The 18,227-nt window shown below is 38.2% G+C and overlaps 1 protein-coding gene across 3 annotated transcripts in view; it reads right to left on the bottom strand.

Annotated features, from left to right (window-relative positions):
* Positions 1-440: 440 nt before the first annotated feature.
* The window catches only part of JARID2 (jumonji and AT-rich interaction domain containing 2), a 242,979-nt gene continuing 225,192 nt past the window's right edge, over positions 441-18,227 (bottom strand). For all 3 annotated transcript variants that reach the window (XM_088130622.1, XM_088130623.1, XM_025169216.2), the window contains 6 exons: positions 15,945-16,050; positions 10,054-10,236; positions 9,601-9,731; positions 7,811-7,991; positions 6,405-6,512; positions 441-2,319 (listed from right to left, as the gene is read on the bottom strand). In XM_088130622.1, the coding sequence (XP_087986748.1) occupies positions 2,143-2,319; positions 6,405-6,512; positions 7,811-7,991; positions 9,601-9,731; positions 10,054-10,236; positions 15,945-16,050 (886 nt within the window). In that variant the 3' untranslated portion in view covers positions 441-2,142. The remainder of the gene's footprint in view (positions 2,320-6,404; positions 6,513-7,810; positions 7,992-9,600; positions 9,732-10,053; positions 10,237-15,944; positions 16,051-18,227) is intronic.

Consider the following 18,227-nt stretch of genomic DNA (forward strand, 5'->3'; position numbering starts at 1 on the left):
GTAGTGATATTGTGAGGACCACAGGTTCTACATTCCCCCTTCTGTAAACTTTTGGAGGATAGATGTTCTAATTTGAAATCATGTCTAAGGTCTTGTCCTATGATTGGACAGATATATTCCCAAACAATTGGTAGTTTTCTACCTTTTCTACTAATTTTAGAAAATATTAATTCAGCTGCTCACAAATACCTAAATACTATTGAATTATTCTGTCTCAAAGGGGTGTGAAAGGAATTGAGGGATAATTCAGCTAAACTGCTTTAGTTCTTCAAAACCCATCTTTTTAGGCTGCAAATTAATTGATTTATTCTGTTGCAGTAATATAGCTCTACAAATGACCTGAAGTACTTTTCCATTAACTACATCTTTTCTAAGCCCATGACAATAATTCTAAATAAGACAGCTAGCTTTAAATCATATTATCTCTACTGCTTTCAGAAGAAAGACAAAGTGTCCAAAAAGTGTGTTTTTATTAAACCTTGTATTACAAACCTGAAAAGTAAACAAAATCTGGCAATAAACATGAAGTCTTTCCTTACAAGGAAAGAGCAGAGCAGCGCTAATAAATTAAATGTCAAACTGTAAGCCATAGTCAGAAGTTTACTGTCAAGAAGGAAAAAGTACACAGCAAGGCCATAAAAACCGGACAACCACATTGGAAACACTCGACTCTGTGTTATTGTTAAATATTCCAAAACAATTCAGTCTTCTGCAACAACCAACAATATGTATTTTATAAGACTTTCCTGACAGTCACTCACCACTGGCAAGCTCAGTGCAATATGGGTAGCTCTACGGTTTTGTTGAATTCAATTATGAAACAAGAGTTTGTGAAAACATTTTCCCTTTTTTATTCCACACATACTGTACACACAACCAGAAAAGGGCAACAACTACTCCATTATTATTTTTTTTGTTGTTCAGTGATGTAAGCAGCACTTATAAATGTTACAAGAAAAACCCTGTAAGCATCCAATCCAACCGATGAAGAAAGTGAAACGTAAGGCTTTTCTTCATCTTGTCTCTTTGCCACCCTTCCCCACCCTCCCAAGAAAAGGCTCAAGTATTTAAAACAATTTACAGGCTTATGTACAAAAGTTATGATACTTTTTTTGTTACAACATGAAAGGAAAAAAAATAGACAAGATGGGAGCAAATGCATTTTCACATTCAAAAGAAATATGCAAACGTGCTAGTGGCTCTAAATGTGATCATATAACAAAACAAAATTAATGCTGACTGTGACAAGGTAAAAACAGCAGTGGAATGAAAATGGAATGTTAAAGATTGCACGTCTATGACAAGAAGCATGGCTTCAATCATTTTTAAAGGATGCTATTGAAGGGTTTTTGATAAAGTAGACAACAGCACCAAAAAAACCACAACAACCCAGAATGGATTTCCTAATGAAATCAGGCACAGTTTTCGCTCACATGCCTCCTCAAAGCAGGCAGTCTTTTTCTTTCATTTCCTCCTCGAACAGATGCATAGTGAAGTGCTGGTAACAGAGAACATTTTCTCCAAATCTCCCATTTGCCTATGATTAGAAAACTAAGTCCATCTTCAGCTGCCATAACCTCTCAAAGAAAAGTGTGTATTCTCCAATTTAAAAAGGTACAAAACTTATCCTGCCTGTTACAGAATACAAGCCAAAAGTATAGCAATTTCTTTCAAGTTTTGCCTTCTATCCCTTTTTTTTCACTATAGAAAAAAAAATCTGCTGACATGATTGGAGAACAAATTATAAAACACACCAAACTTCAACCTATCCAGAAAAATAAAACAAAAAGGGGGATTTAAAAGCCTTTTCACAATTACTAGGGGGGAAAAGGCCTTTTAGTTTTCAGACAGCGGGACAAAAACAAATTTTATCAGTCCCTTGCTGCTATCAAAAAAGTGAGTGTACAGCAGTTAAAAAAAATCCTGCTGTATCGAACTATCCTAAGTATAAAATAAAATAAAAATAAAATTCAACAGTTTAATGCTAAATCAAAATTAGTTCTCTAAAACCAGAAGAAAATCTTCTGTAGAGCTAGTGCAAAGACAGCTTGTAATCTACAGCAATACTCCAAACTATGATATAATTACAAAAAATATATATAAAATTGACCAAAATGAGAGAGAGTGTTGGCATCTTCATGATTAACTTGAAGCACTTTTGGATGAACTGGAGGATGAAAGTCTTGATGATGGCACGTCAAGGGTTGCTCTCTTGCGAGGCCCTCTTTTTGGTGTAGGCTTGCTGATACAGATCTCAATGGTGCCGTTCTTGCCAGATACTTTTCCACAGATTTGATTGACTAAGCTGATGATTTGTTCCTAGTTGAAAGTGAAGAAAAAAGAGTGTTTTGTTTTTTTTAACAACCAACTTCCTATTCCAAATAACATGGCAATAATATGGCAAACTGAGGCCAAGATACAGTGAACAAGGCTTTCCTTAACTGACTTTGGCTAGCTGTAATGTGAAAATATTACTCATGCTAATCTCTGTGTATCACACAGAAGGTTTGGCACCTGAACATTCTCTACTTGAGTTGAGACTGGGGGAGCCCCACCCTATCCAATTTAAAATGTTGGCCTGCCAATGTTCATCTCTTTTATGACCATGCAGCGTTCTCTGAGTTCACTCGAGCCCTGCTGAGTGCATTTATGACTTCCATTTTAAGTCTTGAGATTCTAAAAGCAACAGAAAACCCTCTCTACAAATTGCTTTCTTATAATTAAAATGCTTTTAACTCTCCTTTGTGAACCATTATTTTTAGTTTAGTGAGGCCTATGGCCTTATTTTCCTAAAAATGCTCCATTATGAGTACAAGAGCTTCTCTACTAATGTATCCTCTAAGGACTTATTTTGTTGTGGCAAGAGACATCCGCTGGATTTGTATATCCGTTGTTAAAACCTTACACTGCACAGATGCCAGAACAGATCCTTTTGCCTTCATGTTTCCATTTGGGAACAGGCTCTTAAAGCAGTGATCACAAAGTCCAGAAAGTTCCTCTCTGGTCTGAGTGATGCTTGTATGCCCTTAACAGCAGTTAGGCCTAAAGCAGCGATCAGTGTCAAGGCAGCCAAAACTGAAGTCTCAGCTCTTAAGCTTTCCAGCTACAAATATTTAAAGCAGCCCCTCAAAGCCACAACCTCAGCTTTAACTGTCAGTATCAGTGTCCAAGAAATGCAAATAAAGGCCCAGCTAGGAGGATCATAAGCTCTTTAAGAAAAAGCTTCATATACTAGACTTGCATCCTCTAATCTGGAGCCCCAGCCGTCAGTCCTGACTATCATCCAGTAGTTGTGTCTGGGAATGAGAATGCTAGTGCCATGACATGACATCAGAATTACACAGTTCTCTCTCTGAGGATGTAAGGACTTGCACGGAACAATTTTCCCAAATGCCTTGTGATTACACAACCTCCTCCTGTCAGTGACCTGATACTTTGGCAACCATCACCATTCCTCTTGTGTGTGTAAGCTGATAGCTTAATTTCTAGTTCAAACACCTTAAAGTTCCTGGTATTCCACATGCGCCCTGGAGTGTATCTGTATCTCATACTATTAGGCCTGTATGGCCAGTTTCCAATATCTCTATGGGAGAAAGTAGGGAAATACTATAAATCCTAGCTCAGATTTTCCATGTAGAGGTATGCCACTGATCACTCTCTCTTGCCACCTTGTTGATGGTGCTTAGTTGGGGTTATCACACTCTGAAGGTATGCCTGTCTTAGCTCTTTAGACCTAACTAAAAATGCTCAGTCCTTATTTATCCTTTGAGGGCAAGGCCTGTTCAGTAATAAGACAGAAGATACCCTGGAGAAGCACAGAAACTGAGGAATACAACCACGTAGATGGGTCTTGCTTCACAGGCTGCATCTCAAGCATCTCCTTAAAACATATATTTAGCAACTTTAGTGGCTTTTTGTTTTTATACTATTGGCTATTCAGTTTTCTTGCAGCAAATGACTCAAATGCTTATGCTAGGTATCATATTTCTAATGGCCCTTCAGACAGTGTCCTCAGACTGAGCCTCTTGATGATTTTAGCATATTTTTTCTCCAAGTTCTTCAAACCTATGGCCATAAGTCCTCTAAAGCTTCTGAAACTAACATTTCTCAAAGCAGTGGCTTCAGCATTTTGGGAAGCAAGCTCTGTGTCTTATGGAATGATTCTTCTTACTTCATTTGACAAAGAAGGTTCAAATTTTTCCCAGACTTCTCTTTCGGTCCTGAAGGTCACTTCAGATTTTCATGTCTTGCAACTTATTATTCAGCCTGTTCTCTCTCTCTCTCCCCACCACAACCCCCAGCTTGATTGGTTGCTTAGATTTTGGCATGGACTATTTCAGTATCTACCAATGCCTAGTGTTCTACATAGATAACAGCAAGCTTTTCATAAATCCCATTGACTATTCTATTCCAAAGAGCAAAGATTAGTTTTCTAATCTCTCCCCAATATTTGTCTAGAGGGATATAAATACCATCTGCTTTTCTTATCATCTTGTAGGCTTGCTAACTCTCAGGAAGTCAGGACACCCTCCATTAAAGTGTGAAGTACCCCCACCACATGCAGCTTTCCAGGACAACTGCAGAGCAGCAGTGTCACCCTATCTACTTTCATTGAATGTTTCTGGCCAGATGTGAAGACTAGAGCTTATGCCTCATTTGGCAAAGTAGTGCTCTATCCTGACTCACCTGTCCTACCTCCACGAAGACTGCATATCTTTAACTGGTTATCTGAGTGATGGTCTGCACATTCATGTGATTCTTCCACCTTCCCAGCTATGGGTGATTCATTTACTAATTCTTCTGGAAACAATGTGATGAAGAAGAACTGAGAATTGGCTCAAGGTAATGTTTGTAAGTGGTAAAGGACTGGGGTTCCCACTAATTCAGCTCAGCTGCAGGATGTTCTGGAAGACTAGACCATCAGCATGAATGAAGAGATGGTCACTTAAATAAAGACAGGTTAAATCAACTATTATTCAGAATTATATGAATGGGCCTTGGACTGATGTGCTCCTTCCCATTCCTTCATTACTGGTGGAAAGAGATATATAAGTTTTTATGTCTGTTTCTACCAATAAGCCAAGACCTAAATTGTAGTAAATGGCTTGTTTCAGTAAATCACAATTATGATCACCCAGTCTAGGATTCAGAAAACGTGTTAAATTACAGGTAATATTTTTTAAATGGAGGTGAGGAAAGCACATAAACTTAGATGCTATTGTATAATATTAAAATCGTACTAAGAAGTTATTACAAGGTAGAGCAACTGATATATTTGACTAGTAGCCACTGATAGCCTACTATTATATACTAACTGAAAGGAAGGAACCAGAGTTAATGTTACAGTTCCACAAAAACATGTAGCCTATGACTATAGAGGGTTCTTTCTGTTTCATACTGAACAGTTCCTCTGGCCTTCCTGGCAATCTAGATTTTTGCCACCCAAGAACCATGAGAAGTGTCCTTCTGGTGTTAATAATCTACAGCTGACATCTATTTTATTTGGGGGATTGTTTTCTGCCTGTTGCTTTGGATTTGGGCAAGAACTCTTCAGTTGATAGGGTGCAAAATGGATTAGTCCTCAATGAACAAGTCAGTCTGGGTAGAGAAATTCACATAGCATATTGACATTCATCCCAAATAACTATTGGGACTTTTCATTCCACATTGTTTCAAATAGTCTGATGTTGCAAAATTGGCTTGTTTTTTGTTTTTTATTCCTCCCAACCATAGACACACAGAAAGCGCATGACACAATCAAACAGCAGGCAAAATACAATTTCTATTGCCTCTGTCTGGAGCTAATTAAGGAGTGGAGGAGGAAGTTTGAGGGAGAGTCAGTTAAACACCTTTTAGACATAAAGACAATACTGATAGATATGTTTAACTGCTGTTTTTAAATGATTTGTTACAGAGAAGTTAAAAGTACAAAGGTTCTGATGTAATGTGTACTGTGCATGCTATTTATTGAAATTACAGTATACCAACGGCAAAAACCACAGCTTCACTTGTTGAGCCTTGAAGACAGTCGCAAAAGGCAAAATGTACACACTGTATACGTGCAGCAGGAAGAAGTCTAAAGCCAATAGCTAATGAACTGTATTTTTGCTACTGTAAACACTGTTTATGAAACTACATTTAAGTCAGCCCATGTTTCAACAGAGTAGGGCTGTTCTGAACTCTGTACAAAACTTTTTCATTTCATAACTCCTAGTAAAACAAGTGAGGGGGTAAAAGGCAACAATACAATTTTATCAAGAAACCTTGCTGCGACGATAGATATAAATTATCCATATCCGAAAGCAAGAGCAGCAACTCTATAGATCATAGATGCAACACATTAAACCTACAAATTATACAGCATTAAAAAAAATCTGCAAGAATACAAACTGTATTGTACAGACCTCATCATAACGATACATTAGTTTCAGTCCACGACAAGACTTCTGTTTTTCTACATGCCGCAGAGCGCATTCGAGGCAGAAGACAACATTTTCATTTTCCTGTACAACCTGCAATTTTTAAAAATACAGGTTGAGAATATCAATAAGTTACAGATCATGTTGAATTTCTATGATCCAGTTGAAGCCTTAATGTAGCAATCTTAGCCTAACTATGCTTTTTGTTTGCTATATGACTGATACACCATCAGTCAAGTTGTTTTAATCAAAATCCAAAGAGCAAGAGAAGTAGATACTTAACATTACAATGTTTAAGCTTGTCCTTCAGGCAAAGTTGAGCAAATGATAACATTTGTTCAAGAGAAATCAGTGAACGGTGCAAACATTGCTGGAATCTTAAGGTGTTTTAAATTGTTTATGTAGAAGACAAAGCTTATGGGTGAGCATGGACACTGGCTCCCTGGTATAATATTCTCTGACACTGCAAAATATGGAGAATATCATCCCCATTCATATAAAAGGCGTTTTCACCTGTGGACTATTCAAAAGTGGAACTGTCTGTATTTTGTGCATAACGCTAATCCTAACCCTAATTTCTGGATTTTAGAACACAGCAGGGCTGTGCAAGGATCACATTCAATTCATGTGATGCAAAGTAGGTATGGCTGTCTTAGCTAGTGAGATAGTATTAAAATTCTGAAAACAATTTATAACTTCAGCAAAACTGAAATAAATATGTTACGAAGTATTTAACTCTCTTATTTCAGAGCAAATTCTCTATAGCAATTTTTTTTCTTCTACCCCTGACTAGTCTGTGACCTTGGATGGTGGCAGATCAGTTGTGAGCACCCCATTCATCAGTGCTTTCTAGGAGACTTCGTTGAAATATATGCCTTGCACTTTGTTGAAGTACATGCATTATTTTATATGTTATTCTGCAGTTATGAAACAACTGTGATATAGCAAAAGACCAATTATTCTATTACATTCCTGTTGCAGCCCTGCCCTCTGGAACAGCATCCCCTAAGAGACATGGATAGCACCCACTCTCCTAGGGTTCGGAAAAGCCCTTAAAACCTGGGTTTGTTCCCAGGCCTGGGATTAATAATGGGGTGGGAGAACTGCCATATTGTGTTTTATTATGGCTGTTTTTAGTCTGGGCGGTCTTGTTTTGACTATGTTTTTAATTGTTTTAACTATCTGTTAGACTTTGCAAACTGCCCAGAGTCTATTGGAGTGGGCAGCCATGTCAAATTTAATAAACTAGATAGATGATAGATAGATAGATAGATAGATAGATAGATAGATAGATAGATAGATAGATAGATAGACAGACAGACAGACAGACAGACAGACAGACAGACAGACAGACAGAATCAGGAATCCAAGGTTTGAGAAATTTCTCTTACCATGGATAAGTAACAGAGATGCTGGCATATCTGACACCTTCTTTCAGACGTCTCTAACTGCCACTTTCGAGGCTTTTTCTTCCCATCCGCTCCCGAACTGCTGTTGTCATGGCTCCCATAGCGAGCTGAAGAATGGAGACCGGCCTCATATAGCTGCCGCCGCTGCCTCAATTCTGTGTCCCTGTGAAGATGAAAAATAATTAGAAAACAGCAAAGTGTCACAGGGTCATTCAAAGTTGCATCTGGAAGGCCTCATTTCTACATGCAACTGAGACTTTAATAACTGTCAGTGGATAACACAGCCCTGCGTACACTCCCAGGGAGCAGTGCCAAACCCCTGCTGCTTCTTAATCCCATCTAAGATTGTGTCAGTGACTGCTGCGGACTAAGCAGGAGTTCTATGGACTGAGAACTTGAGAAGCTGAGTTGTTGCTGGAAGTCTCTGCGATGTTCCTGCTTCAACTAGACTGCTCAGCCAACCTGAATTGCCAACAGAAATGTCCCTCAAGACACTTCTTAGGAATCCAAGAATGAGCAAGTCTTGACTACTTTGACATTTAGCTGCGTATGTTGCCCATAGTCGTCGTGGCTTTATATGTTTGATTTATGAATGCACAGATAAATGCTGAGCATAGAGGAATTTATGAATGCACAGATAAATGCTGAGCATAGAGGAGGAAGAAATGGAACATCATGTATATAAATGATGAGTCAATGGGAACAGCATTCAAAAATGGAAAGGTGGTAATACATAAGCAAAAATAGCAAATTAACAATTACTTGAAGCAACAAAAATTAGACTTCAAAAGAAGACTATCCTTGACCTGATACACTGACGATGCTTTGGACTACAACTTAATAACAGCTCCAGCTAGCCTGAATGGTTAGCAATACAGGAATCAAAATGTTATGGGGAAAGTTGTTGCTGTCCTCATAGGAAAAGAAAATCCAATTTGAATAAATCTGAGGACCACTTAGATGGACAAATTGGAAAAAAAAACATGCCAGCCGTTTTCACATTTACAAACTGTCCTCGTAAGAAAACGTAGATATGGATGTAACATGGATGTAACATGCTCCAGAGAGGGAGAAACTCCATGTGGAGATCCTTCATGAACCTCTTAAGTCTTCTGCTCTGAGCGCAAATGGACAGTGAAGAAGACTTGATTCAATCTATGCAAATTAACAAATTAGCTTATTAAATACAATTTGTAGATTCCAGTCATCAGATTTTCTATGGATCCTTGATCTATGCGATGTGCTATCGATCAGCACTACCCAGTGGTCTCACACTTGAACTGTGGGTAGCGAAGCTACATGATAAGAGAACAAAGAGAACACAGCATTATATTAGAAAGACAACACCTTTTCCCTCCTTTCAAATGTGTCCTGGAGAGGGGAGGGGAGAATATTCAATACTTTTTCAGTGTCGTAAATGGGGAAGCTGTGGAATTCTCTTCATGCTACAGTCAGATTGAAAGAGATGCTTTCGTCATGTACCCATAATTACAAAACAAACAGCAAACAACCTACATAAATCACGGGATGTTCTGAGCAAAAGGTTTTAAGCTATGGGTGCAAATATTGAGCCCATTCATGAAAAAAAGGTGAACACTTGACAGGAGACAGAATCCTTTGTTCTGGCCTTCGAAGGTTTACCAGCACACCAATCGTGGAAGGTCTCCTTCCATCTGTGGTTGGGCTCATTGGTCCTGGATATCTCACAGCACTTACTGTAATTGTCATTAGAACTTCTCTCAGAGACAAGCAGGATAAGTAATAGGGGTTACCTGAGCTCTCTCAGAAGGGCCGATATTGTACTCAGAGCAGACCCATTTTCTTTCTTGGCTTCGGCTGTCGCAATTTGATACAACAGCTTTTCCATTGAAAATGGCTTGGGTATATGTCGCCTCTTCATTTCCTACACACAAAAATTCCAGTGTTAGCTCTCCTTTAAGATACGATGAAATACATTCCAACAGAAAGACCACAGCATGGACCATACCACATGCAATCATTCATATGACACTTCCAAATCAGACTTGATTATTTAATAGCGAACAAAATCTGGGACTCCATTTTGAAGATTAGACATCATCTAGGAAATTTATATCCAAAATAGGTATTTCTAATATTGGTTTAATTAAATAACATGGCATACAATGTGTCTGTGAAGTATTTTGTCTGCTTTTACAAAAGGCATTCTACTTTTTAAAAAGTCCAACACATATACACACTTCTACCTTGGCAGTTTTAAAACCCATGCTTGTCCACTGGGTGGTAGCAAAGTGCACAGTTTCAGAGACATTGTAACCGCAGCATACTTTTGACACAAAAGATCCTGGAAAGCAGACAACGAACTGCCCACTCTGTTGTACAGTACGGTGCACCTTGATCCCCTCTTTGCACAATACCTCTGGGGAGATCTAAGAAGAAAGAAGAAAGGAAATCACCCTTTTAAAATCTTATTCCCCTGACATTCAGTACTTGCAGTATAGCGCAGAGCAGCTTGATCTAACTTGGAAATCTTCAGGTTACAGTGTACTTCAACTCCCATAATCCCTGTCCTATAAAACAATACTGATATCACATAAACTTTAAATGTTGCAACACAAACAAACTGGAACTGCCAGAGGACAGTGCTTACTACTTGTACAGATGCTAAGTTCCTGAAAACAAATACAGGTAGTTCTTGTTTAGCGACAACTGGGAACAGCACCTTGGTTGTTTAAGTGAAGTTGTCACTAAGTGAAACTGCTTATGATCTTACTTCAGCTTTCCTTTGCTTCAGACCTATGAAGGTTGTAAATGCAAGAATTGGTTGTAAAGTTACTTTTTCATCACTGTCATAACTGCAAACAGTTGCTAAATGAGGCAGTTGCTAAACAAGGACTAACTGTACTCCAACACAGTACAGAAACCTTAGAGGTGGATTAGCCTATGTGAGATACCATTTTTGGATGCATCAAGAAAGCTACTTTGGTAGGAGCTTCAAATTTCCAGAAATGTTGACAACATGAGAAAAATATTTCCTATCCTCCTAGTGTCGGATGGAGGGTACAGTGGAAATGAAAATATGTATCATCCTTCTTTATCTATTTACTTACCAAGATATTGGGGGCAGGGGTATAACTTTTTTTTAGTCTGGAGGTATGGGTTTTTGGGGGATGTGACATAGTCTGTATGGTTTGCTAGAAATGAGTCTGAGAGATGGCATGAACAGAGGACTAGGAATAGCCTCTGATAAGGTGGCTGTGGAATGGCTGTCAAAATGGATGAGAGCTGATGATGGAGGAGATGAGAGAGGCTGTGGGATCTGAAGGTAAGATGTGAATAGGTTACCAGTCTAGAAATCATCTGATGTTCAGGGTGTTGTGGAGACTGGCTACTGTGCTTCATAGTAGCAGAAGAGGGTGAGATGGGGTCCTTGCAGCTGACACGTGAACTCCATTTGAAGTCAGAGTGGCAGTAGTGATGGGATGCAATGTGGTGGCCATCAATACAGGAAGTCAACCTTGTTGAAGTGAGAGCTGGAACTGACATGAGGAAGGAGACTGAGGTGGCATTCTGCAGGGGAATACTTCATCTGAGTGGCACTGGAGAGGACTGGAAGCCTCATGGTGTGCACTGAGGTTGGCCTGAGACTTGGATTTACCATTGCTTGATATGGACTGGGACTGCCGGAGCCAGAAGAAGAGGCCCAAAGCAATGGTGGTGGTAGTTGTGGGTTATGTGGATAGATGAAAGACAGAAAGGTCAAGAGCAGAGGTGCTTGCACTAACCCCAGTGAAATAATATAGTTGTTTGTTATGATGATGATGATGGCATTATTGTTATTATTTATTGTTATGTTTTAGTATTTTAAATTACTTATTACAGTGGCTGTTATAAGTGTTACTGCATTACTGTGGATGTTTTAATTGTTCTGGTCTTGTAAACCACTGGGAGTCTCTGGCAGATTTGGTGGTATAATAATCAATAAACAAACAATTTTCTTATCAAACTTATTTTTACTTGCTTTGACACACAACAGAAAAATGAATATTTTACCATTTGGAAAAAAATATAAAATTATACTATTTGCTTTTTAATAAAATACTTTCATTATTTATTTAAATGCTTTAAATATATTTTTAAGGGGAAATACTCCCAACATAGCTTATATAAACAATCCAATATAGGTACTTCTCCTCAGAGATAAGACCCACCGTTTAATGGTGTTTACTTCTAGGCAAGCGTATGCTGGATTATGGGGTCAAAAGTATAAATGCCATAGGCCTGCACAAGCATAACTACAATTATACCCAATGGATCTGCAGCCTATGTACTATACTGCAAAAATGATACTTCTTATACTGCCTAATCATGTTTTTTTACACCTGGGAAATAGTTAAAAGTCAAAGTTGAAAACAGAAATGACCAATATTACAGTAAAGAAAAAGCAGTTTTTCATTTAGTCAGGAACACTATTATGCAATCATAATATTAAAGAACAATAGGATATTTGCATATTAAACAACATTGCACTTTTCAACTAAATGTTAGAGATGAAGTTGAACAAATGTGCCATGTGTTTTGAGTAAAACCTAAAATATTTCACTCACTGCAACAGAAAGTATTTTATAGGATGTTTTTCCTATGTTCCCTGAAGGGTCCAATATTTCCCATTGAAAAATGCTTTTAATAACATAGTGGTAAAAGGATTTTTCCTCCTTAGCCTGAGGAATATTTGAACATGTATCAAACACGAAGTTAGATCACTGACCCATCTAGCTTAGCCCAGCTGACAATGACTGATAGCAATTCTCTAGGATTTAGGCAAAAGTCTTTCTGGAGACAGGACCTTCTGCATGGAAAGTATGTGCTCCAGTTAATGACTCTGGCTATTTTACACTTGGTTTGAAAGCTAGTTAATTTCCAAGTTCTACACTCTTGAAAGCTCAAAACAGGATTGTAGCAAATCAAGAAATTAGAAACTGCACTGGACTTATTACAAAATACCCTTCTAGCAACCAAAAGATGGACCTGATAGCAAAGAGTCAACTCTATCTCTTCTACTTAAAAGGCAGGGCATAAGACGTTTTTCTGCCCCTTCCTTTTCAGTTGCATGCACTGACTTGAACAGAGTATAGTTCACATTCTTTTTTATTATTTCATTATTAATTATTCATTAATTATTCATTCTTTATTAATAACAAAAAGGCTTGCCAGAAACAAAACAAAACAAAACAAAGCAAACGAACAAACAAACAAAAAAAACACAGGACAAAATAGAGATCAATATCTTGGACCACACATTAGACAAACGGCCTGTTGGGATCCATACATTAGAACAACATACTTTATGTCTGGTCAGAAGCCAAATATTACATATAATACAACCTTTTATCAGAATAAAACAGTACAATTGAGAACTGCATATGAGATCTGACTGAGGTAAATTGTAGGGGTGATTCAGAAATATGATTTGCATTTTCTTTTAGTTCTGCCTTTTATTACTCTATTTGGTTAGATATGGTCTTATTGTCTTGCATTTTGTATTCTGATATGGCCTCATGGTTAATCAATAAAGTGTTATTATTAACACAGGAAAAATAGAATAAGAATGTATAACAAAGATTTTAAGGAAGTTAACAGATTGATCCTTTTCCTTCTGTAGGATAGGATTGTCAGGTCCATTTCTTCAGTGACAAAAAGGGCATTTCACGGTGGGCTATTATTCCCTGTCAGTGAAGATGGGGCCAATAGGAAAGGGATATAGTACAGCAATATTCCCAGAGAGGGTCAGGGTATGTTAAAGCATCTTCTGTAGCATGATGCATCCAAAGACCACATCTGCAGAAGCAAACTTGTCTATCTTACAGTATTTAATGAATGAAGGTTCTGCCTAGTTTCTACCTTACAAATGTTTACTAGTAGGACCCCTGCTGTTATACCTGCCGACTCCCCAAGCAGTATTTTTTTTTTTGTCTGAGAAAGACTTAGCTGCAAGATAGAATCTTAATTAGTAGCCCACCTCACAATGTCTGAGCCATAGATCCGTGTGTGTGTGTGTACAGATAGATAGACAGACAGACAGACAGACAGATAGATAGAGGGATGGGTGGGGGTCTGCTATGAGCTCTGCTGGTCAAGGTTTATTGTGCTGACATGGTGGGATCTATGGTTTAGCCATTTGGTTTCTGCTGGAACTTTGGGGAGGAGGATATACATCCAAATCACCAAAGCTTGGGCAATAAGGGAAGAGATAGCTGCAACCCTGCTTCTTCTCATCGATTCTTTTTAGTGGTGTGACTGTTCTACGTTCCACTGGATCTCTGAGTAGCTCTCCTACTTCTTGTGTGATGACCAATTTAAAAATCAGTGTCGCTACAGGCTCATCAGTGCTAGCTATAGATAGTCATTCCATGCTTTCTTGAGTAGGGAGATACACCTTGTGCACTAGTGTGGAGGGTGCTCTGAATCTTACTAGTTCTATCCATCTCTTCTTGATTATTTAAGACAAAGTCCGTAAATCGCATTCTTGGGTCTGTGTAGGAACCTGAAGTAAACACCTCAGCAATACCTTGAACTCCACTGGAGTCCCTGCTTGTAGAGCTGTTGAAACCTAGCTCAAGTTTCAGCATCTTATCTGACTTATTAAGTATCACTGGAAATAAGGCAGCATTAAACAATTTTTGATGTGAAGCTGTGGATTGGGCAAACTCTTAAAGCTGACCTTCTTGGTCTGAACCCCATGAGTAATAGGCTTCAGATGTCTTGAGTGATTCCCTCCTTCGTTTCCTTGTAGTGATCATTCTTCTTTATCACGTAATATACTGAAATCTGGCCATCCTCTTTTGGTTTGTCTCATTGTCTTCAAAGCTGCTGGGGTGAATGTTATCCTGTCTGGATCTCTTAAGGGAACTTGTTTTTCCTTTTCTCATATGAATGTGAAGAGGACTGTGGGTAGGTGGAAGAAGAGGAAGGACAGAATCTGCTAGATGAACTTGTGAGAGAAAGGTGAATGGCTGTTCCCTCTTCCTGCTTGTTCTGGGATTGGCTCTGCTCTTACTGAATTGGTTCAGTACTGCATGTAACTCAGGTCTGGAGACAGCTTCACAGGGTGGGGGTGACAGGGTTCAAGTCTCCTGTTCTGTGTAAGTAGATGATACCCAACAATATTTCCCCTTCAGGTCCTGAGGTCACCATACTGATTATTAAGCCTAACTAGGCCAGCTGACATTTTGGCTGCTCTAGTGCCCCCTCACATAATACTCAATATGTTGCTGCTCAATTCTTCCATAGCCATACTAGTAATGGGAAGAAGAGAGAGTTGATTTATATGTTCTTGCTACTTCTGTGTCATCTTTCTTGGCCTTTGCAAGGAATCTGACCATCAGAGGGTCACTGCAGTTGGCACCTTTGGTGCCTAGTCTGCTGTTTGTCCTCTACTCTGCTTTGCTGTCTGATGTGTAACAGGTCCCATATTGGCCCAGTCTGTGAAACTGGGTGATTGTTTTTGCTCTGGTGCTCTGTTATCTTCATGTAACTGGTCTTCTGATCCTCTGTGCTTGTGTTGCCAGAGTCTCGTGTTACCTGGAGCCTTCAAGACCAGTGCCGGTGCTTGAAAGTACTGGCTGTTGACTTCCTCCTCCTCCTTCTTTTGGTTCTTGGCCCTCAAAATGAAGCCCAGAGAATGGCTATTGCTTTTCCTAGCAGGGACAACTACAGACTGGACGGGAAGAAATCTTAAACCCTGCCTTCTAGCTAACTCTTGTGTCTGCTATAACTTCAGCAACAGTGAATTAGAAAAATTTTGGAGGGCCCTGAATCACTTCACTTTTCTTCTTGCTATGAAAAAAATAGTGTTTGTTAATTTGAAACGTGTTCATTGCAGCATTAATGTATGCTATTAATTAAAAGGTAGCTGCCACACTATCATATTGAGATTTAATTAAACAGTTGAGTTCTACATATACCCATGGTAGTATGGTTTGTCAGTATTTAGTCCCTTGCTTCAAATAACTGATACTGTGTTTAACTGACACTTTAATTTATTCACATAACTGTACAACAGAGTTAACTGCTATCCACAAAATTATAAAACAAATTGAACTGGATTCCTCTAGACAGAAACCGGAAAGTAACTCACCATGACGTTACTTTCAAGCATTTCCAGTCCTGGAGTGCCATTGGCTTGCAACAGGGTATGTACCACTTTGTCAAGTTTTTTCTCCTCTGCAGCAGGAATGCAATACCTGTTCACATTTGTCACAGAGAGGAAAAAACAAAAGGAATATAAATTCTGGGCTAAACAAGATGATGCGCACCACAAGGCAGCTGCCCAAATTCCAAAACTGAATGCCAACCTAAGAGGTTAAAAACTAAGTTGTATGCTGCACTCGTTGGGAAAGACCCCTTAGGCTGGGGAAAAAACAGTAAGTTTATATTTAGGCAGAGAGTCTGAATGCTTTAAAATAAGATTAAGTTTCACAATTGTTTAGTAACACTACTTCATGACACTAAATACCAAGTAATATGTTGCCCAAGATAGAGCGTAAAAAGGTTTTATCAGCTGAACAGCACATAGAAAGGGGGGGCGGGACTTTGCTTGAACCTACCCCTTATGAATCTGCAGTCAGCATGCCTCTGTATGCAAAGACAGATTTTTTTTAGGTAAGAATTTTCAATATTTCATTAATTTTACATAACTGACTATCTCATATCTTTTTAAAATCTGCAACTCATTGTTAAAATCCATATACAAATATCAGCAGCAATAATTAGCACAGTATAAATCATAAGATAAAGAATTACAGTAATTTCTGCCTGAACAGTGAAAAACCTATCCTTATTTAATTGATTAAATAACTGAAGTTAGAATATTAAGACTTTATGTTAAGAGAAATCCAAGTTTCAGATCTGGTACAAGTTTATATATGGGATTATAATAATAATGATAATAAAAAAACTGGTTTCCAAGTTGAATTAAATAGTGTCAGTTTTACTTCTGAAATGTTATTTTGGACAATAAGGCATACTCCTACAACTTAATTAGCCATTCTGCTGCAGAAAGAACTGTACATACTTTCCAGTAAGAAATGCAAGGTATTCTTGCAGCAGTTACCATGGACAAAGCTACTTTGATGTACTTTGTGGGGATATAAGGTTTAATAATGCTTAATTTAAAAAAAAATAGCAGGTTGGAAAAGAAATTCAGCCTTTAGAATTTGTTTCATTCTATTATAAATCATTTTCCAAAACTGTTGAGCTTTGCAATATTGCCACCAAATACAGGAAATCGATCCAAGCCAATTGTTACATTTCCAACCATTTTTAAAAAATGAACTGTGACAGATTCTTCATGGCCAAGCCCAGCTGTGGACCCTGGTCTTTAAACTGTCTCTGCAAACAGCTTTTCAAAACAAGAGCCCCCAGTTTAAGTCTCACGCTGGTTATTAATTACTTGAGCAAGCCACCCTCTTTCACTTTCCCAATTATTATATTGCAATAGTAATACACATACCTTGTACATTAGGCTAGTAAGAAGCACTAAAAAGTTCAATGTGAATGCGTCTTTGAGGAAGACTTTTTTTTCCTATAGAACCAGGCAGGAAAGTTTTTTTTTAAAAAATAGGTTTTTTAAATTTTCCATTTAGCTTCAAATGGCTAGAATAAAACCTGATTTTGCAAGAGGATCAAAAAAAATCCATGAATTGGGGTTATGTTTCACCAACTTCCATTCTATCAGTAACTCCCCCCACCCCAACCATTTAAAAACTACTTAAGAAGCACATTTTAAAGGGGTCAAGAGGACCACTAATGGAAATGAGAATGAGCTATTTCTTGCTTGAATAAGAAGAAACCTTTCCTGATACCGTGGGACTGTTAGACCTGTTATGCCAGAAAACGCAGACTGAAAAGATTCTCAATTTCTTAATCCCTTTCTGAGCTTAATTTCAAAGCATTTGAACCATTTGGAACTGACTAAACGTCAACAATAAGACTGTACTAAACTCACTTCCCTACTTTATTAGGAGGTAAAATTTTAACTGTGCTGCAACAGATGTCACTCTGCCTTTTGCTTGGATATTTTAAAATACATTATAGCAGTTAAGTTGGAGAAAACCTAAAATCTCAATCCTAATGCAACTCTATGAAATGCCTTTCTCACCCAGAAAAATAATAATCATTTGGAGTGCCAGGTTAAAACATTTTGTTCACCTTAGGATTTTACTTATCTGTGTTATACTTACTAAGATATTTTACAGTGCTAATTTTTAACATTATCGGGTCCTGCCTTGAAATTCTAAACAGAATGATTCATAGCATAAACTTTCAGTTTTAGAAAAAACATGACAAAATACTTGATTAGAACTCACAGGGAGATAATATATTAATGGTAAGATATTATAGTTGGGCAGGTTGGGAGAGC

Source organism: Python bivittatus, unplaced genomic scaffold (genome assembly GCF_059951505.1).
Source record: "Python bivittatus isolate LINGU-HERP-01145 unplaced genomic scaffold, Pbiv_v1 ctg000840_np1212, whole genome shotgun sequence".
NCBI classification, from domain to species: Eukaryota; Metazoa; Chordata; class Lepidosauria; order Squamata; family Pythonidae; genus Python; species Python bivittatus.